The sequence below is a fragment of the Salvelinus fontinalis genome, chromosome 3 (genome assembly GCF_029448725.1).
Source record: "Salvelinus fontinalis isolate EN_2023a chromosome 3, ASM2944872v1, whole genome shotgun sequence".
NCBI classification, from domain to species: Eukaryota; Metazoa; Chordata; class Actinopteri; order Salmoniformes; family Salmonidae; genus Salvelinus; species Salvelinus fontinalis.
This window is the reverse complement of record NC_074667.1, coordinates 32,349,061-32,373,223: the sequence shown is the minus strand read 5'-3', so window position 1 is coordinate 32,373,223 and position 24,163 is coordinate 32,349,061. Positions and strand designations below refer to the sequence as shown.

The following is a 24,163-nucleotide window of genomic DNA, read 5'->3' as shown; positions in this document are numbered from 1 at the left end:
AAGAGAAAACACTTTGAATGTATAACAGAAACATTTTCATGACAAGTTATGGATGACATTGTTAAAATAACACAGAAACTTCTATTTTAGGGTGACTTTCTGAGATGTGCAGTGTAAAATAAAATATTAAAGTCATTTTAAATAAATAATGACTGCAGTTGAAGTGTCCAGGTGTAATGTTGTCACGCAGTACTTATTTTTTGCCTAAAATCTTCTGAAATGTCATTCATTCAGAGAATGTTATGGTGCAGGTGTAAACTTTTCACTAGGTTACTGGGCCTGGTTACATATCCACCATAGTAGCAGGAACCGTGCAGAAAAGGACACTGTGAAAAGAAAATATACAAGCCAGCATAGTATTGTTCAGGACAGCCCTAGTGTGAATATGTTTACCAGCTTGTGTCATTAACATTTAACCCACTGGTTTGGAAACAAACTGGTTGGGTTTCTAAGATGATATCCTACTCTGGGATTAACAGAGAACCATTAAAGGTAAACATAATTATCATAGATAATGTAGTTCAAAGATACCCATAGAAATGCGATGAGACCTCATTCTAGTTCTGTTAAGGTACCATTATCTACAGGAGTGTTTCTCAACCTGTTTTGTATCAGGGACTGGCAAGCTAGTGTTTGATCTTCTACAATCTTTCCTTCTTCGGGGGACTGATTACTGTACTTTCAAACTAGCACTGTAGAAGTGACCAAACTATTGTCAGGTAACCATTTCAGGTGCCGCTCATTGTCAGGAACCAGAGGTTGAGAAACATTGGCCTATAGGATGTCAATGCTCAAAAGCATAACATTCACAACGTGATCTGTTACACTGCATGGGTTCTGCTGTTAACACTATAAACATTAATTATTGATCTCAAATTAATATTGGTTGGGATCTTTCCTCAAGCGTCTTATATTACCGACACCAAACGGAGTAAAAACAATAAAAGCTCTGCTTTATTTTTGACACAATGGTTCATTAGCCATGAAACAAGACAGACAGCACGACAACTATATAAGTAATATATATTTACAGCTGGATCAAAATCTCTAGTACTTACTACAAAACCATGCTCTCTGTACAGAACATCACAGAACGTGTTACACAGGCAGACACCAAGTGCATGCTCAAAGTAAAGTTGCAAACAATATTTCACTTGCCTAAAGCAGTCTCAAAATGAATATCATGTAGAATTTCAGGCTCTTCGTAAAACAAAGGTAAAACAGGATAATTCAGTAATAACTTATTAAAATGTAAATTCTTCACTCTTACTGAGGGAGTCATTTCATTTCAGCATGCCATGACACCCACCATCTCAGATTGTTCTGGAATGGTTTCTGTAGTTAGAAACAGAGAAGATAAGCATTTCTGCAACATCATTTCTTTTCAAAGACAATTTAAACTGAGAAATTAAGCTAATTGATTTAACCCAAATTGGCAATTTTAAATATATAGGATTCATATAACATTCAATATATATAGTACCTAACATCAGATTTGTACCAAATATATTCTTAACAATGATTAAGACATGAGGGATCCAAATAAATGGTCAAAAGCAACCCACGGACCCACCAAACCCCACATCAAACCCCACACCAAGCCCACCCAATGGCCAGTATACAGTATCAGTTCTCTATGTTTGACAAGTAGTATGAAGCTGCAACATTAAGTAATGTTTATTCATATTATGTAATGTATTCTCAGCGAATTTTGTGTATTTACCACCCTGTTCAGAGAAATTAGCCATTGAAGTAGCTTGCATTTCCCCTCATAAATAAGTGTGAAAGTACCAGCTTTTTCCCACTAGATGCCACTGTTCCTACTTCTGTCACACATATTTATCAATTTTGCTGGTCTCTTGTGTTTATCAAATGGATCACAATATTTTCTTTGCAACTTTTGGTAGAAAACCAATAGATTTTGCTCATGTTGAAAATAAATTGTGTGGTCATCCTCACAAGTCCAGCTAGTCTTCCATGAAATAAATGAAATGTTTACTTCTCTTAGCAACCTAATGCATCAGCCCAACTCTCTTTGAATAGTCCAACAACTGCCAGCTCGCTGAGAGGGCTATCCCTATGGTGCAATTATCATATGAAGCCCAACAATTTGATGGAGAAATGGGCTAATGACTAAAATGTGACAACCCTAATACAATTAAAAAATTATAAACTATTGCATGGTTATGTTTCAATAAAATTATTAGAAAACATCTCTATATGTTTTGTCTGGATCAGTTAGACCCTTAGAGAACATAACATTGAAACTAGATCTGCTGTAGCCTAATGGTTTACTTGTTCACCACTAACTAATCCAGACCTTTTTTGAAGGAAATAAACCACACACACACAGGGGCCATTTCCTTGACACATATCAAGTCTAAGAGAAGTACAAACTGAATTGCTTTCATGGAGGACTAGCTTGAATTTTGAGAAGAAAAAAAATTATCATGAGCAAAAGCTATTGGTTTTCTACCCAAAGCGGCAAAGCACACGTTGTGATCCAATTAATAAATGCAGAACATTTGATAAAAGGGTGTGGCAATAGCAGGAGCAGTGGCCTCTAGTGGGCAAAACCTGGTACTTTTACACTAATTTATGGAGGGGAGAACACAAGCAACATCAATGGCTAATTTCTCTAAACAGGGAAAGAAACCATCACCAAATTTACCATGAATACATTACATAGTATGAATAAACAATACTGCAAGCCACAGCTTCATACTACTTGTCAAACATAGAGAACTGATACTGTATACTGGCTGTTGGGGTGGGCTTGGTGTGAGGTTTGGGGGGTTTGAAATCCTCATGTCTTAATCATTGTTAAAAAGATGTTGGGTACTATATTAACTGAATATTATATTTAATCCAACAAATTAAAATTGCCAATTTGGGTGCAATCAATCAGCTCAAATGATATTTCAACAAAATAATGTTGCAAGACTGCTTATCTAATCTGTTTCTAACTACAGAAACAACATTTCAGACCAATATTTGATGGGGGTGTCGAAATCCTATTTTTTGTGCTTTTTGAGGTGGAATGACTCTGAGGTCAATTTGAACATGTACAGGCAGCTGTTGATAATTTCGTCCAATGGAAAGATTCAGTGTAAAATTGAATTAAAATGGTCATTAAAATAAAATGTTCTTGGGCCACCCGAGTGTCGCAGCGGTCAAAGGCACTGCATCGCAAAGCTAGAGGTGTCACTACAGAACCGGGTTCGTTCCCGGGCTGTGTCAATTCTCCCAGTGTCGTCCAGGTTAGGGGAGGGTTTGGCCGGGGGGGGGGATTTACTTGGCTCATCTTGCTCTAGCGACTCCTTGTGGTGGGCCAGGTGCCTGCAAGCTGACCTTGGTTGTCAGTTGAACAGTGTTTCCTCCGACACATTGGTGCGGCTGGCTTCCAGGTTAAGCGGGCGGGTGTTAAGAAGCGCGGTTTGTCAGGGTCATGTTTCGAAGGACGCATGACTCGACCTTCGCCTACCGAGCACGTTGGGGAGTTGCAGTGATGATACAAGATCAAAAAAGGGGATAAAAATGTAAATACATTTCTTTACAGTAGAATTTTAATGTTGACATTACATTTAGTCACATACATATTTTCATACAAGTCCCGCTCTTCAATGGTTTATATACCACAACTCTCGCCAAATGGCATACATTCACCATTATAGCATTCACCAAATGGCATTCCTGTTTAGTTTTGTATTGGGACATGGGTGGGACAGGGACAGCGAGGGGTGCAGACAACATCCTGTATTATGCTGGACATCTTGTTTCAGCATGGTGGTATATAGAATGTTTTTTATCCCACAAATATAATGAGATGCTATGAGTTTCATCTTTCCACATTTCAATAGATGTAGCAAAAATAGCTTAATTACAGTAACTCCAATGAAGATAAGAGAAGACCTTCACTGCGTCATACTCATATTTATATATTTGGACACATCTACTCATTCAAGAGTTCTTCTTAATTTTTATTATTTTCTACATTGTAGAATAATAGTGAAGACATCAAAACTATGAAATAACACATATGGAATCATGTAGTAACCAAAAAAGTGTTAAACAAATCAATATATATATATATATTTTATATACTTCAAAGTAGCCACCATTTGCCTTGATGATAGCTTTGCACACTCTTGGCATGCTCTCAACCAGTTTCACCTAGAATGCTTTTCCAATAGTCTTAAAGGAGTTCCCACATATGCTGAGCACATGTTGGCTGCTTTTCCTTCACTCTGCGGTCTAACTCATCCCAAAACATCTCAATTGGGTTGAGGTCGGGTGATTGTGGAGGCCAGATCATCTGATGCAGCACTCCATCAATCTCCTTCTTTGTCAAATAGCCATTACACAGCCTGGAGGTGTGTTGGGTCATTGCCCTGTTGAAAAACAAATGATAGTCCCTATAAGCGCAAACCAGATGGAATTGTGTATCGCTGCAGAATGCTGTGGTAGCCATGCTCGTTAAGTGTGCCTTGACTTCTAAATAAATCACTGACAGTGTCACCAGCAAAGCACCCCCACACCATCACACCTCCTCCTCCAAGCTTCACGGTGGGAACGACACATGCGGAGATCATCCATTCACCTACTCTCACAAAGACACAGCGCTTGGAACGAAAAGTCTCAAATTTGTACTTATCAGACAAAAGGACAGTTTTCATTGCTCATGATTCTTGGCCCAAGCAACTCTCTTCTTATTATTGGTTTTCTTTACAGCAATTTGATCGCGCAATATCCTCTGAACAGTCGATGTTGAAATGTGTCTGTTACTTGAACTCTGTGAAGCATTTATTTGGGATGGAATTTCTGAGGCTGGTAATTCTAAAAAACTCATTATCTGAAGCAGAGATAACTCTGGGTCTTCCTTTCCTGTGGCGGTCCATATGAGAGGCAGTTTCATCATAGCGCTTGATGGTTTTTGCAACTGCACTTGAAGAAACTTTAACAGTTCTTGAGATTTTCCAGATTGACTGACCTTCATGTCTTAAAGTAATGATGGACTGTCGTTTCTCTTTGCAATTTGAGCTGTTCTTGCCATAATATGGACTGGGTATTTGACCAAATAGGGCTATATTCTGTATATCACCCTACCTTGTCACAATACAACTGACTGGCTCACATTAAGAAGGAAAGAAATTCCACAAATGAACTTTTAACAAGACACATCTGTTAATTGAAATGAATTCCAGGTGACTACCTCATGAAGCTGGTTGAGAGAATGCCAAGTGTGTGCAAAACTGTCATCAAGACAAAAAGTGTCTACGTTGAAGAATATATTTTGATTTGTTTAACACTTTTTTTTGGATACTATTACATAGTCTTGATGTCTTCACTATTACTCTACAATGTAGAAAACAGAAAAAAAAAGAAAAACCCTTGAATGAGTAGGTGTGTACAAACTTTTTACTGGTACTGTATATATATATATATATATATATATATATATATATATATATATATATATATATATGTACATACAGAGATACATACTTACAAGAAATACAAATATACGAAGAAGAAACTCATATTGCAAATTTTTAAATTTAGACAAAACTTCTGACCACTCACCTTTTTTTCTTTCAGCAAGGATAGAAACATTAAGTATAGTTGCCCTTCATCTATACAGTCTCTCTTTGCTTATTACATTCATACCGCAGGTAAAACCAAGAACAGAGGGTGAGAGAGTCATTGGCGTCTCTCAGGGAGAGTCCTATAGAGTTCCTGGTGAATCTCAGCCAGGTGTGTCCCTGGCCTGTAGTCAAAGTCATAGTACTAAACCACATTTGGCACTCAATTCAAATATTAGTGTACATCACAGTCATTTAGTTTGGCCTACCCAACCTTTATATCAACCAATCAACACATATTATTATCACCATTAACATACAGGTTCAACAGGTTTCAATTGCTCTAGTCTTATTGGACTAGAAGAGCATTTGCTCAGCATGTGATTGAATGAAAATAACGGACCCCTGTCTGCATCATCGTCACCCACCAGTGGATATCACACATGCATTCAATGGTAAATAAATAAACAAATGAACAAACAAAAACATTTTGAAATACAGTACCAAATCACTGTAACATTCCTTAGATTTTGAGCTACTTTGTTTGTACCTTGGTAATATTATGGAACTAAGTGCATTTTGGACCTAGAGTGGCATTTTGAGGGGCGGTGGAAGGAAAATTACTTATTTTCTCATCATCCCAAGCATTGTATCAAGAAACGCCACCTTGTGGTGGTCAGACAGTTGTGATGAAATTACATAAGAGAGCAAAAAACTGTTGTTTGAATTCAATTCTGGTCAAACTTTATTTTAAGGTACACATATTAGCCACTAGTTTGTAGTTTATAAGTGTGTATATACGTAGCTCATAAGGCCTTTATTGTATCTTATTAGCTATACATTAGGCCTCAATTAAGTGGTTTATTATTTAAACATAAGTCATGTGTTACCGGACAATCCTTCATTGTTAATCTTTTCCCGCTTTTCAAGGTAAATCAAAGTGGCAACATTGATATGACAAGATATGATTCCCAAAAAGTCATTTCTGGACAATATTTCTTACACTTTAGTGTAAGGAACACATTTTAATGTACTATTCCTGTGTACCTTTACAATGAAGTGTCACCAAATTGATAACAATGACTGACTAATGAATATACAAACTGTCAAACCGTTAGAAACCGTCCGAACCCCTGTATCAGTGCAAACACAGTACACAGAGATGTCTGCCGTATGCCTTCTGACACCTAACCTGGTCCTTTAAAAGGCTTCGACATTCGAAAGCCACACGTCGTCCAGAAAGCTTGGCAACAGTCACTTATGGCACAATTAAGTCAGGTGTTGAGTAAGCGCAAATCTGCTGTATAAGACAATCAAGAAAACAGAAACATACATTTTTTTCACGTTCTAATCTAAGCATGTATACAATAACAAAGTTATAATATTGTCAACAGGGGGCCTGAGAGAGGTCTTAGTTCCAATGCTGATTCACATAAAAACAGGGGATCAAATACAACAGACCTGTGGAACCATTAACAACGCACCTCGAACACATTGGTCTGAATAAACCTCATCTCCAACAATACATCTCTTTTAAACCATTATTGCGAAATGTAAACACCCTTTAAATGTATCACGAAAATATATATGTGTGCAAACGGATATATCCCTGTCTGAAAAATGTCCACAAACAGTGAGTAGACCCGACGTATATCTTTCCATCAGATGAAATAAGCAGTTATGAGGATTACAGTTGCTAGGCCTGTGCTGCACCTTCAGCCACTTCACTTCAGATTAGACAGCCAGATTGGAATGAAAACAAGGTTTGGCATGTGGATTGATCACACCAATCCAAGAGAAATAAGAAATAGAAATGAGAAATTAAAACTTATTTGAATTAAAAACACCTGTTCATACTGGTAGCCCTGATGCAGTGATCTTGAGTGAATACGAAAATGGTAGTTCCATTTACTAAACAATATGGTAAACAATCCTGCATAGCCACTACCATCCCAACTCCTCTTACTCTCTGAACGTCTACCTTATAGCAGCATAAAACCACTGGAGTTGTGAAGACTAGATCGATATAACGAATCCGTTGTCTCACTCCGATATGGCTGTCAATGTATAGCCTAGCCTATGAGGTGAAATGTGTCTTTCTTGCCCTTTCTTGTCCAGTTGACCTGGATCAGCTAGACAGATTCATGAGGAGGAGTACAAAGGGTTAACAATATATAAACCCAGACCCTGTTCAGTGTGTATCAAGAGTCTCAGAGAGGAATGTATTTGCCTTTTCGATCATAATGAATACGATTACATGGACAGGGGAGACCTGATCCTAGATCAGCACTCCTACTCTTGATACATACGGCCCTAGACCTCCAAAGTCTTTCCTTTGTTTTTGACATGTAGGCTAACTCTTTGCCTCTTAGCCCTCAGGTTTTCTATTACACATCCTAATGGCACATTGATTTGATTCATAATGTTCATACAGGTAACAGTAAAGATTTGGCACTTTAATATATTAATACAGTCTTTCTTCTTCAGAATGTAATGTTATTAATTACAGGCATAACAATGGTATTACAATGGTGTCCCAGACAGTGTGACGATGACTGGTGATACTTTGGTCTCCAAATCACCAACTGGCTAGATTACGAAAAACTGTTTGTCACATTTTTATGCAAAACGATCACCATATAGACATCTCAATGAATGAATAAATAAATAATATCCTCAGCCAAACTCTCATTGATATAAGACTTTCCATAAACAGTTAACATTAAACATACTGATATATTCCCCTTTAAAACAGACCCTCAGTTGATAACCCTCAGTTATCAATCTGATACTTACTAAAATAGTCAACCGGTAATTTTTATATGAGGTTATTATTAATATTTTAAGCCATTATCACAGGTTATCAACTTCTTCCCTAAAAAAATGTAAGTTGCTATAGGTCTCTATAATGTTGCAACAAAAAAAACTACATCCATACAATAGTTGGGTCTGTGTGATGACATCACCATCTCGAAGGAGTTTGTCAGATCACAACCTTTCTGTTGCTCCAGACGAGGGATTCGGAACTGTGGGGACTTCAAAGGTAAAAAGTGCAAAGGTAACCATAGTTTAGGAATTAGATATGGATTCCTATTCAAGTGGAATGATATGGAGTCAGAGATGAATTCAATCGTCTCAGTAGTTATGTCGTGCGCGTGCGTGTGTGTGTGTGCGTGTGTGTGTGTGTGTGCGTGCGTGCGTGCGTGCGTGCGTGCGTGTGTGTGTGTGCGTGCGGATGTTGAAAATCTATCAACACACTGACTGTATCATGCTATCAAGGTTACTATTATTTCCATTTTAGATTCAATTTCAACATGAAAAATGTATGATATTTAATCTTGGATTAAGAGAGAAAATCTTTTCAACATTTCTTTCTGCTTTGGGGTCTTTTTTTTAGACTAAAAATATAATACTGGATAGGATGTAAGATTACAATTCCAAAGGATAATGTGCAAACTGTACTGATCTGTACTAATTCCTGAGGGCAGATAGTTATAAATAAATATCATCAACTGTCCTTTCTATCAGTCACAGGGTCAAAAGAAGTGCTTGTGAGGTGAAGAATGCACATTATTATAATTCAATTGATGGAATAACAAACTGTTTTCATGTCAGAAAATGTTCAGTCAATTTTACAATGTAGACTAGTAATCCTGAACTCGATAGCAGCCCATGTTCGTAAACGGGGACGTCAAATAAATAAAACAACAACACTGAATGAGAACGGAATGAGGAACCTAGCTACTTTATGGTGGGCAATACTCTTACATCTAAAATCAACCATCACTGGTCAAACACAAAGTTGGAGACCTGATTCGTCCATTCCTGCTCCCACCCTGAACCAAACCCGGGGCCTTGGCACTCAACGCAACCACCACAAAGCTAAAAAAAAAAAAAAAGAACATTGCCAAAAGGTATAACCAAAAACAATGGTAGCTTAAGGGTTTAACCATAAACCCAGCCAACCACGACCAAGGTTTCTGCTGCTAACTCAGATAGCATCTCACCACAGTCAGAAGGTGACCAACAATAATATGGCAACTTCAAACCAATCTTGCTCCATAAAGTGGAATATGCACAGATAGGTTTTAGTTCGTTATCTAATTAGGTACCTGTATATGATCCAGCTGGCCAGGACAGGACAGGACAGGACAGGCAGGTGGCTGGATGAGAGTGAGGGGTCCAGTGTGCCGCTGAGTTTCCTATAACCTGTCTGTCAAGCCAAGCGCTCCACCCAAACCTGTTTCTCTCTCTCTCTACTCCCTCCCTTCATCTTTCTCCGTCTCTCCTCCTCCTCACTGCATCTACAGAGGCAGGTCTGTGCTGTTGTGGCGAGTCTTTCTCGATGTCCCATCGTCCCGGGGGAGGGCTTTCTGCAGGTTGGACATGGCTGCTGTCTTCTTCAGGTCAATCACAGCGTAGAACTCACTGCGTCGTGGGGCCTGCTGGGGGCCACATTTGAGGGGTGGCAGGCGCTGGTGCTGTGGCTGTGGCTGAGACTGGGCTCCCCCTCCTCCACCCCCCCCGAGGGCCTGGCACGGCGGCTCCGCATCGAGGTCCACCTGGATGTAGTTGAGCTGCCTCGACGGGGCCATGTGACCGTGCTCGCAGCCCTCCCCCCGACCAAACCCTCCTCCAGGCCGCCTACGGAAATCAAAGCTGAATATTCGGCCGCCCCGGTCCGGCTGGCGGTGGCAGGGCTGGAGGTGCTGGGGTTGAGGGGGGCAGGCATGTCGCAGCCGACTGGGCTGGACCTGAACCTGGACCTGCTCTGTGTTGACATAGTTCTGCAGGGCGTCACGGTGGATCCCCCCCCTCCCCAGCCCTTCCTGGTGGTACCCGTTGGGCGTCCCTGGACCTTCCGAAAACTCGTACTCGTCAAAGTCCTCCTCCTCTTCCTCGTACTCCTCCTCATCCTGCTCCTCGTCATCCTCGTCCTGCTCCTCGTCTCTCTGCAGGGCACGGTACTCCCACACCGGGGGCAGCGACGGCAGGTTCTCGTAGTTGAGCAGAGCTGTCCGCCGGTGACCACCGCCCATCCCCGCGCCCCGCTCACAGGGGTACCCCTGGGGGGGCAGAGAAGATGGGCCATGGGGGTGCGGGTTGAGGGGGTGTGATTGTGGGTGAGAGTGACTGTCTCCGGTGGTGCTACTGCTGCTGCTGGAGCCGACAGACTGGGACATGCTGCTGGGGCTAAGTCTCAGCCGGCGGCCCCCCCTCAGGCCGTTGATATTCTCGTAGGTGAGCTGGCAGCCCTCCTGGTGTTCGTGGCCAGGGTGCCGGTGCATCACGTGGTGGTAGTGAGGGTGGTGATAGGAGTGGGAGTTGTACACGTGCAGAGGAGGCTCGTCCCCCTCTGTCTCTGAACCTGTGGCACCCTCTACAGGCCGCATGGCGTGTGGATTGTGGCCCCCGTGCCTCTCCCTCTCTCTCTCCAGCAGGTGGCGCTGTGCAGGGGTGGGTCCCAGCATGAATTTGACCTCCTGAGAGGAAGGCTGAAGGAATACCTGGGGTTCCTTGCGTTGTTCCTCGAGGGGACAACAGTGCATGCTGGTCTGCCCACCTCCTTGGCCCACGACAGGCATGGCTCCCCGGGTTGACTCGGGGAAGGAAGTGGGCCGCACCTCGGGTAGGGAGTGTACACAGTGTCGACTGGAGAGTTCCCCATCCACAGTAACAGTATTCACATAGGTGTGAGCCTGCAGAAGGAGAGGGAGAAGGAGACAGAGAGAGCGAGAGAGAGAGAGAGAGAGAGAAAAGAGAGATTAGCAAGGACTCAGAGATCACCCTTCCCTAGGATATTACCGACATGTTTGCGAGGTGAAGAGTGGTTACAGTGCGGCTTGGTTCGGCACCATAATCAGAAAATCATACTATAGATGTTTAGGGGTCAGTCTTACCTGGTCCTCCAGGCCCATGTGGCTGTGGCCGTGGGGGTCGTCAGTTAGAGAGGGCTGGGAGGATTCAGCTCTCATGGGATACCCCGGGTACCCGTTGGGAAAACCCTGGACAGGAAATGCTGGAGCTGGAGACAGAGAACAATACACACAGTGGTGAATGGGAGTGAATGAGGTTAGATGTTTTTATGTCTAATGGTGTGTGTGTGTGTTTCAGGGTCGCTGTTAATCGGTAATAGCTGGCTTTTGGCGGGGGGAAAAAGATGTAAAGCCGCTAAATAAAATTGTCGCCGGCCAATTGTTCGGGAGAAGAAGAAAAATCTCATTGCAAAATAAGACTTTTAAGCCTATTCATTGATGGAAATACCAGGCTATGTAAATTCATTTGACTGGTCATGCTTATCGGTCTATATGTTAATTTGCATTATTTTGTGGAATTAAATTGGTGCATATGTATTTTCGTTAGTTCTTAAGTATCTTATTTATCAAATGCGCACAGCATGCAGATATAGAGCCTAGTTTCTGTGGAAAACCTGTCAGACAGCAGGAGAGCTGTTGCTACAGCTCCTCAAATAGATTGTTCGTTGCTGCTGTAGTGAAACGTGCTTTAATAAGCCCAATCATTGCGCAACAATTCTAAATACAATCGCATGTTAAAAACAGTTTTAATGGCCACGATTAAAAAGAGCTACTATTTTTATTTCTCAACTGGTAGCCTAATTGAAGTGCGCTTCCCATTTGCCAATTAAGTGCATCTATAGGCAATGTTACGCAGGCTTCAGTGCGTCACACACCCCTTTGCAACAAGCTGGAGGCAGTAAGCATTTTGAAACCATACACTTATTTGTTTGAAACCTGAATGTTTTTACGTCATATTTTGAGGCATGTCTTACCTTGCTTCAAAGTAGCCTAGCCAAAATCTGACCATTTTGTGGAGGCAATTATTTTATAAAGACTTCCACATTACAACCAGTAACATATTTCTCTCATGTTCTATTGGTTTTCAAATCAACTTTCATTAATTGTCCAGTAGCCAAAGGCACAATCCTAGTCATTTTAGCAACCCATGTTAGTTGTTAAATCTTTAGATCTCCCCTCTATCTAAATTTAAATGTACAGTTTCGCATTCTAAGTTTCACATGAAATCGCTGGCACAGTGTTCTCCTGCGAATTTCTTTCTTTGGCATTATGGGACAAACATTCGCGTGTAGCCTACTGCCTTGTGCGCATTGCTGAGCTTATAATGTGAAGAAATTATAGTTTAGCAACATTTTAAGCTAAACGTTCTAGTCTGTTGCATCAGCCTCAATGCTTTTTAAAGTATATTGTTATGTAGCCTGGTTGTATAAATTTGGGATCTATTGTCCCACAACTGTCCCAGAGTCTGTTTGGAACAGGCTATTTCTTTCTTGCAAAGAACGACAAGCTGACTAATAGAAGAGGTCAACTTTTCTACTAAGGGGGATAGTAGATTGACATAGGCTAGTGATTCTGCTGTTCGTTACTCGTCTTGTTGTCTGAGGAAAAGTAAACGTGGACAGTTATTCTAACATCTTCAAAGTGCGCATCAGAATTAAGTAGGAAGGACACACGTCGTTGCATCCTCGAGTTGCATGTTCTGTTAAGATGAACTACCATAATCTACGGTAAATGTGATTTCTGTCATTCTGAGCACCTAATCAGGTTATGCAGCCAATGCATATGGGCCCGGTGAATTTCGCAAATGTCTGGTCAATTAAAAATGCTGCCGGCCAATTGTCCGGGGTCACATTTTCCTAAAGGAAACCCTGGTGTGTGTCTATGTTTGTGGTGTATTGCATAGAATGATTTGTCATGTAACCTTTGTTTTACCCACAAGTCATTGTATTTTCTACCCTTCCACCTCCCTCCCTGCCTCTGAACAGGTTGGAGCATGGAAACTGGGTTTGACGAAAGGATTTACTGTAAGACATTTCGACACCAGATCCCTGATCTCCCCGGAATTATTACGCAGTTTTTCCCGCCAAACTATTGTCAAAACATCAAACACATATTCTCTGCTTTTGCGTCACATCTGTCCTGCATTGCAGTGAAATTGCTACACAAACACCTTCACCGCATTCAACAAAAGCAAAGAAGCAATCATGTACTGTATAGATGACGTGCACATGTGTGTACTGGATGTTTGTGTGTGTGTGTTTATATTTGTATTTGTGCTTACTGTTGGGTGTCTGTGGGGTGCGAGGCATGTCGATCTCTCGTGCGTGTCCGCTGCCGGTCATGATCATAGGCTCCTCCACCACATTGATACTGTTGCACTGCATCAGCTCCTGGAGGAGGTTGAAGATCTCCTCCGCGCGAGAACATTTAAACGCAAAGATTCCTGCACGACCACAGAGAAAACACACACATACATGTTTAAGTTATCTTAAATTAAATTAAAACTGCTCCTGACCGGAAAGAAAACCCAGAAGCAAATGTAGAAGTTATCGGAAACAATTCACTCATTGACAACAACCAAACTTTAGGCTTCTAATATAACAGCAGCTATCTAAACAGTTAAGTACAATTCTCCCATTACAATTGTGGTTCATTTCCATACAAAAGTAGAACAAGTAGAGCACTGCATATACACACGTACGTACACACATTTCATAGGGCAACATTTTGTCTATGTAGTGTTAGCTATGCCAGGTGGTTCAGACTCACCCTGTCCAGTCTGGCAGCGCCGGCCACTCTCGAACGAGAAGAGGTTGGAGTCGTAGCCGTAGCGCCGCAGACACAGGTAGGGCCACCGGATGGCGTCCCTCTTGCGCGTGTGCAGGATGAGCTCGGTCTCGGTGAGCTCCATGGTCCCAGAGCCCAACTCATTCCCCTCGTCATCCACATTGGTTACCTGGAAAATACCAAAAAGTACGATCAAGTTATCCCAAGTTATCCCAATCAAGTTTGTGTTCCCACTTTACAACTTATAAAGGCTTTATATAGCATACATATAGTCTTTGTAAGCACGACAGATGCAGAGCATAAATATGTGGCTAATTTGTATTTGGAGGTACATTGTCTATAATGCAGACATGAACTGTATACAAAGGTTAACAGAGCATAGTACAGATATTAGGCATCATTAGATACCTGGATAGCTGACTATCCATTGCTCTATGTGAGCCATAATAGCCTGGGGTACAGGATACAAAAACAGGAAAGAACAGTTCCTCATAACAATAATATACCATGGACTACACTCTTAGAAAAAAGGCTGCTATCTAGAACCTAAAAGGTTATTTGGCTGTCCCCATAGGAGAACCCTTTGAAGAACCCTTGTTGGTTCCAGGTATTACTCTTTTGGTTCAAATTAGAACCGTTTCGGGGTCCATGTAGAACCCTTTCCACAGAGGGTCCTACATGGAACCAAATATGGTTCTACCTGCAACCAAAAGTGTTTTTACCTGGAACCAAAAAAGGTTCTCCTCTGGGGACAGCCAAAGAACCCTTTTGGAACACTTTTTTCTAAGAGCGTAGGTAACCGATACACCACACACTAGGTAGCCAACAGATGAGGGTTTAGAGATGAACCTTGAATTTGGTGAGATGGTTGTCTTGGATGGGGTCTCTGTATAGACAGCTCCAACAGCTCCCCATAGCTTCAGCAGGACAGCTGAAACCTACAGTACAGAGGGAAAGAAACAGTAGATAGACATTACCCCATGAACACACACACACACACACACACACACACACACACACACACACACACACACACACACACACACACACACACACGCACGCATATGCACACACAGTATTCCTACCCAGTCCAGGCCATCAGTGGGAGTGATCCCAGCATCAATCCCAGAGTCCTCTGCTGGGTGTCATGGTTGAGAGAGAGCTAATAGGTTTGATGGTAATCTTCAACAGGAGCACTATTTTCTCCCTCCTGCAAGAGAGGAGAGTAACATGGTTAAATAATGCAAAGAAGGTTTACTACTGGGCGTGTATTCATAAAGTGTCTCAGAGTAGGAGTGCTGATCTAGGATCATGCACCCCTCTAATCAATAATGATCTAAAAAGCTAAACTGATCCTAGATTAGAACTCCTACTCTTAGACACTTTATGAATATGGGCCCAGGTTTACAATATACAGTACCAGTCAAAAGTTTGGACACACCTACTCATTCAAGTGTTTTTCTTTATTTTTACTCATTTCTACATTGAAGAAAAATAGTGAAGACATCAAAACTATTAAATAACACATCTGGAATCTTGTAGCAACCAAAAAAAAGTGTTTTATATTCGAGATTCTTCAAAGTAGCCACCTTTTGCCTTGATAGTTTTGCACACTCTTGGCATTCTCTCAACCAGCTTCATGAAGTAGTCACCTGGAATGCATTTCAATTAACAGGTGTGCCTTGTTAAAAGTTCATTTGTGGAATTTATTTCCTTCTTAATGTGTTTGAGCCAATCAGTTGTGTTGTGACAAGGTAGGGGTGGTATACAGAAGTTAGCCCTATTTGGTAAAAGACCAAGTCCATAACATGTCAAGAACTGCTCAAATAAGCAAAGAGAAATGACAGTCCATCATTACTTTAAGACATAAAGGTCAGTCAATCCGGGAGCATTTCAAGAACTTTGAAAGTTTCTACAAGTGCAGTCGCAAAACCCATCAAGCACTATGTTGAAACTGGTTCTCATGAGGACCGCCACAGGAAAGGAAGACCCAGAGTTACCTCTGCTGCAGAGGATAAATGAATTAGAATAACTGCACTTCAACCCAAATAAATGTTTCACAGAGTTCAAGTAACAGACACATGTCAACATCAACTGTTCAGAGGAGACTGCGTGAATCAGGCCTTCATGGTCGAATTGCTGCAAAGAAACCACTGTTAAAGGACAAAAATAAGAAGAGACTTGATTGGGCCAAGAAACACGAGCAATGGACATGAGACCGTTGGAAATTTGTCCTTTGGTCTGATGAGTCCAACATTTGAGACTTTTGGTTCCAACCGCCTTTCTCTTTATGAGATGCGTAGTAGGTGAACAGATGATCTCTGCATGTGTGGTTCCCTCTGTGAAGCATGGAGGAGATGGTGTGATGGTGTGGGGTGCTTTGCTGGTGACACTGTCAGTGATTTATTTAGAATGCAAGGCACCCTTAACCAGCATGGCTACCACAGCATTCTGCAATGATACGCCATCCCATCTGGTTTACGCTTAGTGGACCGGACTATCATTTGTTTTCAAAAGGACAATAACCCAACACACCTCCAGGCTGTGTAAGGGCTATTTGACCAAGAAGGAGAGTGATGGAATGCTGCATCAGATGACCAGGTCTCCACAATTACCTGACCTCAACCCAATTGAAATGGTTTGGGATGAGTTGGACAACAGAGTGAAGGAAAAGCAGCCAACAAGTGCTCAGCATATGTGGGGACTCCTTCAAGACTGTTGTAAAAGCATTCCAGGTGAAGCTGGTTGAGAGAATGCCAAGAGTGTGCAAAGCTGTCATCAAGGCAAAATGTAGCTACTTTGAAGAATCTCAAATATAAAATATATTTCGATTTATTTAACACTTCTTTGATTACTACATGATTCCATTTGTGTTATTTCATCATGTTGATGTCTTCATTATTATTCTACTATGTAGAAAAGAGTAAAATAAAGAAAAACCCTTGAATGAGTAGGTGTGTCCAAGCTTTTGACTGGTACTGTATATATATTTTTTTTTATTACCAAAGGGAAGTTTGAGTAAAACAACAAGTCTATCACCCAAACTCTGAGTATGAAGTTGACTAGGCCTAATTCATCACCTGTATACCAGAAATAAATGAGGACAAAAATATCCAAGATAAAACCAGACATTAGAAGTGTGGGTCATAAATCCAAAGCCTTTAGAGTAGTCTGGTGTCACCCTTGGGACCAGAGATAAATAAATGCATTTCAGCTGGCCCAGATATTGGTATTTCCACTACTATGATGCATCATGTATTTTAATTGATAGTCATGTTGCATTTGCTACATTACCATGTTTATTAGGCCTACCATGTTATAATTTCAGAAACTGACTACTGAGAAAAACAGACTAACATGAGTTTGTGCAATCCCCCCAAATCAAACTGGACTTCCATTAGACGCACCAGCTGTCAATATGTCTTACCTGCCCATAATATGAGACAAATGCTTTGATCATTCACACACGTGTTTTCTGTTAGGGCTTACATACAATATGTACACAAAATATAGACTACTGTAATCATTTGTGGTGTTTATTAATAACATATAAGTAGCCTCTATCACGGTGCTGACATACGCGATCCTGTCATGATGTGATATAGGTACTACTCTGTATTATTAAGCGGGAGGAAAATGTAATTCCTTTTCAAAAGAGATGCTATAGCCATAATCAGAATGTCACTTAATATTATTGATTTCGGCATCCAGACACTAAGAAAACACAACGCATTGGAATATCTAAAAATAAAAAAAACAATGAATCGAGACGTCGCCATACAAACGCACGATGACACCGACTGCATTCATCAATTTGCAGCGCAACAGACGAACAGGTTTGATTGTAACATAACAGTTTTTTGTGTATGAAACACTGCACCGACATTGTTTGTCTGTGAAAATGGGAGGGGACACATTTGAGAAATCCATATCGCAGATATAACAGGTTTACTAGCTAAAGGAAATATATAGCAGCGGTTGCTACTCACATGTTTGGCAAGGATTGTTAGGCTGGCTATACGAATCGGGAACGATCAAGGCTGCAAATTGTTGTCAACGGCGGCTGCGAGAGTTGGTCAGATAGGAGTCGGTTTCTGATGCTATTGGATATGACACTTGCTTAATAAGAAAGGAAAATAAATTACGTGAAAATAAAGCAATAAACTGTTGTTGTTTTTTTTCCCTTTACGCCCCCTGCTGCAGCACGGGCCTCTCTTTGACATTTCCCGACCACCGGGTTGAGAGTTCACAATCAGACAACGAGGTTTTGTGGAGCGACAAGAAGGTATAGAACGCTGGAGGACTGAATGTGATGCTGAAGGTGTAAATATGGTTTTCTATAGGACGACGAGTTACTGTAGGTGGAGCAAATCATCCCAGTATGATCAGAAGAGGGCTTTCCATCCGTAGCCTAATGCTCTTGTGAGCACTGAGTCACGAACAAATCCAATCCATTAGAAGAATAATGAGAAAAAAAACATGCTTTATAGTTTGAAGGTCATCTACTTTTACCTCATTCCTCGCCAGGTGTACACTACTGGACCATGCTGGTTTTTATAGGCCCAAAGGAAAACATTTCACTGCCCTTCAACCTTATATTTTATTATATTCCTATTCTGTGATATTCTATGTGATATCCAAGTACATTAAATGGAATATAATATCTTTATATCTTTTATATATACACTACTGTTCAAAGGTTTGGGGCCACTTAGAAATGTCCATGTTTTTTAAAGAAAAGCAAAAAAATCCATTAAAATAACATCAAATTGATCAGAAACACCGTGTAGACATTGTTAATGTTGTAAATGACTATTGTAGCTGGAAACGGCAGATTTTTTAATGGAATATCTACATACGCGTACAGAGGCCCATTATCAGCAACCATCACTCCTGTGTTCCAATGGAATGTTGTGTTAGCTTATCCAAGTTTAGCATTTTAAAAGGCTAATTGATCATTAGAAATCCCTTTTGCAGTTATGTTAGCACAGCTGAAAACTGTTGTTCTGATTAAAGAAGCAATAAAACTGGCCTTCTTTAGACTAGTTGAGTTTCTGGAGAATCAGCATTTGCGGGTTCGATTACCGGCTCAAAATGGCCAGAAACAAAGAGCTTTCTTCTGAAACCCGTCAGTCTATTCTTGGTCTGAGAAATGATGGCATGGAGAAACTGAAGATCTCTTTCAACGCTGTGTACTACTCCCTTCACAGAACAGCGCAAACTGGCTCTAACCAGAATAGAAAGATGAGTGGGAGGCCCCGGTGCACAACTGAGCAAGAGGACAAGTACATTAGAGTGTCTAGTTTGAGAAACAGATGCCTCACAAGTCCTCAACTGGCACCTTCATTAAATAGTACCCACAAAATACCAGTCTCAACGTCAACAGTGAAGAGGCGACTCCGGGATGCTGGCCTTCTAGGCAGAGTTGTAAAGAAAAGCCATTTCTCAGACTGGCCAATAAAAATAAAATATTAAAATGGGCAAAATAACACAGACACTGCACAGAGGAACTCTGTTATTGCACATATGTAATCATGTAGAAACCAAAAAAGTGTTAAACAAATCAAAATATATTTGAGATTTGAGATTTTTCAAAGTAGCCACCTTTTGCCTTGACAGCTTTGCACACTTTTGGCATTCTCTCAAACAGCTTCATGAGGTAGTTACCTGAAATGCATTTCATTCAACAGCTGTGCCTTGTTAGACGTTAATTTGTAGAATTTCTTTCCTTCTTAATGCGTTTGAGACAATCAGTTGTGTTGTGACATGGTAAGGGTGGTATACAGAAGATAGCCCTATTTGGTAAAATACCAAGTCCATATTATGGCAAGAACAGCTCAAATAATCAAAGAGAAACGACAGTCCATCATTACTTTAAAACGTGAAGGTCAGTCAATCCGGAACATTTCAAGAACTTTGAACATTTCTTCAAGTACAGTCGCAAAAACGATCAAGCCCTTTGATGAAACTGGTTCTCATGAGGACCGCCACAGGAAAGGAGGACCCGGAGTTACCTCTCTATTTCAGAGCATAAGTTCATTAGAATTACCAGCCTCAGAAATTGCAGCCCAAATAAATGCTTCACTGAGATCAAGTAACAGACACATCTCAACATCAACTGTTCAGTGGAGACTGCATGAATCAGGCCTTCATGGTCAAATTGCTGCAAAGAAACCACTACTAACCACTACAACAAGAAGAAGAGACTTACTTGGGCCAAGAAACACGAGCAATGGACATTAGTATGGTGGAAATCTGTCCTTTGGTCTGATCAGTCCAAATTTGAGAGGTGAAAGGATGATCACCGCATGTGTAGTTCCCACCATGAAGCATGGAGGAGGAGGTGTGAAGGTGTGGGCGTCCTTTGCTGCTGACACTGTTGGTGATTTATTGAGAATTCAAAGTACACTTAACCAGCATGGCTACCATAGCATTCTTCAGCGATATGCCATCCCATCTGGTTGGTGCTTAGTGGGACTATAATTTGTTTTTCAACAGGACAATGACCCAACACACCTCCAGGCTGTGTGATGGCTATTTGACAAAGAAGGAGAGTGATGGAGTGCTGCATCAGATGACCTGGCCTCCACAATCACCCGACCTCAACCCAATTGAGATGGTTTGGGATGAGTTGGACCAAAGAGTGAAGGAAAAGCAGCCAACAAGTGCTGAGCACATGTGGGAAATCCTTGAAGACTGTTGGAAAAGCATTCCAGGTGAAGCTGGTTGAGAGAATGCCAAGAGTGTGCAAAGCTGTCATCAAGGCAAAGGGTGGCTACTTTGAAGAATCTCAAATATAAAATATATTTGGATTAGTTTAACACTTTTTTGGTCACTACATGATTCCATATGTGTTATTTCATAATTTTGATGTCTTCACTATTATTCTACAATATTGAAAATAGTAAAAAATTTACAAAAACCCTTGAATGAGTATCTGTGTCCAAACCTTTGACTTGTACATATACGAACCAGAAGCCATGGATTAGAGGCAACATCTGCACTGAGCTGAAGGCTAGAGCTGCCACTTTCAAGGAGCGGGACACTAATTTGGACACTTATAAGAAATCCTGCTACGCCCTCTGATGAACCTTCAAACAGGAAAAGCGTCAATAGAAGACTAAGATCGAATCCTACTACACCGTCTCAGGCGCTCGTCAGATGTGGCAGGGCTTGCAAACTATCATGGATCAGAAAGGGAAACCCAGCCACGAGCTGCCCAGTGACGCAAGCCTACCAGACGAGCTATATGCCTTCAATGCTCGCATTGAGGCAAGCATGAGAACACCAGGAGTTCTGGACGACTGTGTGATCACGTTCTCGGTAGCCGATGTAAGACCTGAAAACAGGTTAACATTCAAAAGGCTGCAGGGCCAGACGGATTACCAGGATGCGTACTCAGAACATGCGCTGACCAGCTGGCATGTATCTTCACTGACGCTTCCAACCTCTCCCTTACCGAGTTTGTAATACCTAAATGTTTCAAGCAGACCACCATAGTCCCTGTGCCCAAGAACGCCAAGGTAACCTGCCTAAATGACTACTGCCCCCTAGCACACACATCTGTTCTACAGCTGCACCATCGAGAGCATCCTGACAGATTGCATCACCTCTTGGTATGGCAACTGCTCGGCATCCGACTGCAAGGTGCTACAGAGGGTAGTGTGTACGGCCCAGCACATCACTGGGGCCGAGTTTACATACACTCAATTAGTATTTGGTATCATTGCCTTTAAATTGTTTAACTTGGGTCAAACGTTTCCGGTAGCCTTCCACAAGCTTCCCACAATAAATTGGGTGAATTTTGGCCCATTCCTCCTGACAAAGCTGATGTAACTGAGTCAAGTTTCTAGGCCTCCTTGCTCGCACACGCTTTTTCAGTTTTGCCCACAAATCCTTTATTGTTTTGAGGTCAGGGCTTTGTGATGGCCACTCCAATACCTTGACTTCGTTGTCCTTAAGCCATTTTGCCACAACTTTGGAAGTATGCTTGGGGTCATTGTCCATTTGGAAGACCCATTTGTGACCAAGCTTTAACTTCCTGAATGATGTCTTGAGATGTTGCTTCAATATATCCACATAATTTTCCTGCCTCATGATGCCATCTATTTTGTGAAGTGCACCAGTCCCTCCTGCAGCAAAGCACCCCCATAACATGATGCTGCCACCCCCGTGCTTCATGGTTGGGATGGTGTTCTTCAGCTTGCAAGCCTACCCCTTTTCCTCCAAACATAACAATGTTCATTATGGCCAAACAGCTCTATTTTTGTTTCATCAGACCAGAGGACATTTCTCCAAAAAGTACAATCTTTGTCCCCATGTGCAGTTGTAAACCGTAGTCTGGAGTTTTTAATGGTGGTTTTGGAGCAGTGGCTTCTTCCTTGCTGAGCGGCCTTTCAGGCTATGTCAATATAGGACTCCTTTACTGTGGATATAGATACTTTTGTACCTGTTTCCTCCAGCATCTTCACAAGGTCCTTTGCTGTTGTTCTGGGATTGATTTTCACTTTTCGCACCAAATTTCGTAAATCTCTAGGAGACAGAACGTGTCTCCTTCCTGAGAGGTATGACGGCTACATGGTCCTATGGTGTTTATACTTGCGCACTATTGTTTGTACAGTTGAACGTGGTACCTTCAGGTGTTTGGAAATTGCTCCCAATGATGAACCAGACTTGTGGAGGCCCACAATTTTCTTCTGAGGTCTTGGCTGATTTATTTTGATTTTCCCATGATGACAAGCAAAGAGGCACTGAGTTTGAAGGTAGGCCTTGAAATACATCCACAGGTACCCCTCCAATTGACTCAAATGTTGTCAATTAGCCGATCAGAAACTTCTAAAGCCATGACATCATTTTCTGGAATTTTCCAAGCTGTTTAAAAGCACAGTCAACTTAGTGTATATAAACTTCGGACCCACTGGAATTGTGATACAGTGAATTATAAGTGAAATAATCTGTCTGTGGACAATTGTTGGAAAAATGACTTGTGTCATGCACAAAGTAGATGTCCTAACCGACTTGCCAAAACTGTTTGTTGTTAACAAGAAATTTGGGGAGTGGTTGAAAAACGAGTTTTCATGACTCCAACCTAAGTGTAGGTAAACTTTCAACTTCAACTGTACCTGGGTGTGATGTATGAAATATAATAGAATATAATTGAATATAAATAGAATAGAATAGAATGACTATCTCCGCTAGATAGACCTTGTGGAATTCGGATTAAATAAAAAAACACAAAACAGCACAATTCACATGTGACAAATAGCTTACATATACGTATTTACTTCATTGTTAGTGTTTTTGTTGATGGCCCTAGGCCCACTCTGTGATGATGGTATGGTATCCACATCTTCCAGAGTATGGCTTTAAAAAAAGTGAAAGCTTGCGCAGCTTCTGCGCAACATTGATTCTACTCAATAGAACGACTGGTAAAGGATATTGAATTACCGTTCTCCTAGCAGCAGGATATTATGCTGCAGCACGATCGTCGATAATGTATTTTCTAAATAAGAGTCCCCCTGCAAATATATCCGGGGCTTTTTAGCACTATAGCGCAGTCCAACTGTTTTTTACAGCACTGCAACCACCTTTGAAAAAAATAAATGGATAATTTGACCTATTTTGAAAGTTTACACAAATACTGGTAGGGTTACGTGGGGTAGCTACCCCCCTAAGAACAATGTCCAATTGCTGACACAAAAAGCAACGTTTTGTATAAAAAAAGAAAAACAAATGTTATGTGGATGATGGATGGACATGAATAGGCAAACAAACTATGAAGGGAAATAAGTGGCTACAGTTTACACTTTTTTGTTATTTAGTGAAATTTTGTTTTTATAAAAGGGGCGTTTTTCCCAAGTACCGGGGTAACAGCTACTCTACAACCCAATATGTATCCCATGTACAGTCAATTTTTTTTATTTAACCTTTATTTAACTAGGCAAGTCAGTTAATAAGAACAAATTCTTATTTACAATG

At 41.2% G+C, this 24,163-nt stretch overlaps 1 protein-coding gene across 1 annotated transcript; it reads right to left on the bottom strand.

The window, feature by feature from the left end:
* Positions 1–932: 932 nt before the first annotated feature.
* On the bottom strand, positions 933–18,436 carry frs3 (fibroblast growth factor receptor substrate 3). The gene is made up of 7 exons (XM_055912582.1): positions 18,175–18,436; positions 15,271–15,395; positions 15,035–15,123; positions 14,168–14,354; positions 13,680–13,841; positions 11,483–11,607; positions 933–11,281 (listed from the first exon to the last, which is right to left on the bottom strand). The coding sequence occupies exons 3-7, from the start codon at positions 15,098–15,100 to the stop codon at positions 9,887–9,889; spliced, it is 1,935 nt and encodes a 644-aa protein (XP_055768557.1). The 5' UTR covers positions 15,101–15,123; positions 15,271–15,395; positions 18,175–18,436; the 3' UTR covers positions 933–9,886.
* Between the last annotated feature and the right edge of the window lie 5,727 nt (positions 18,437–24,163).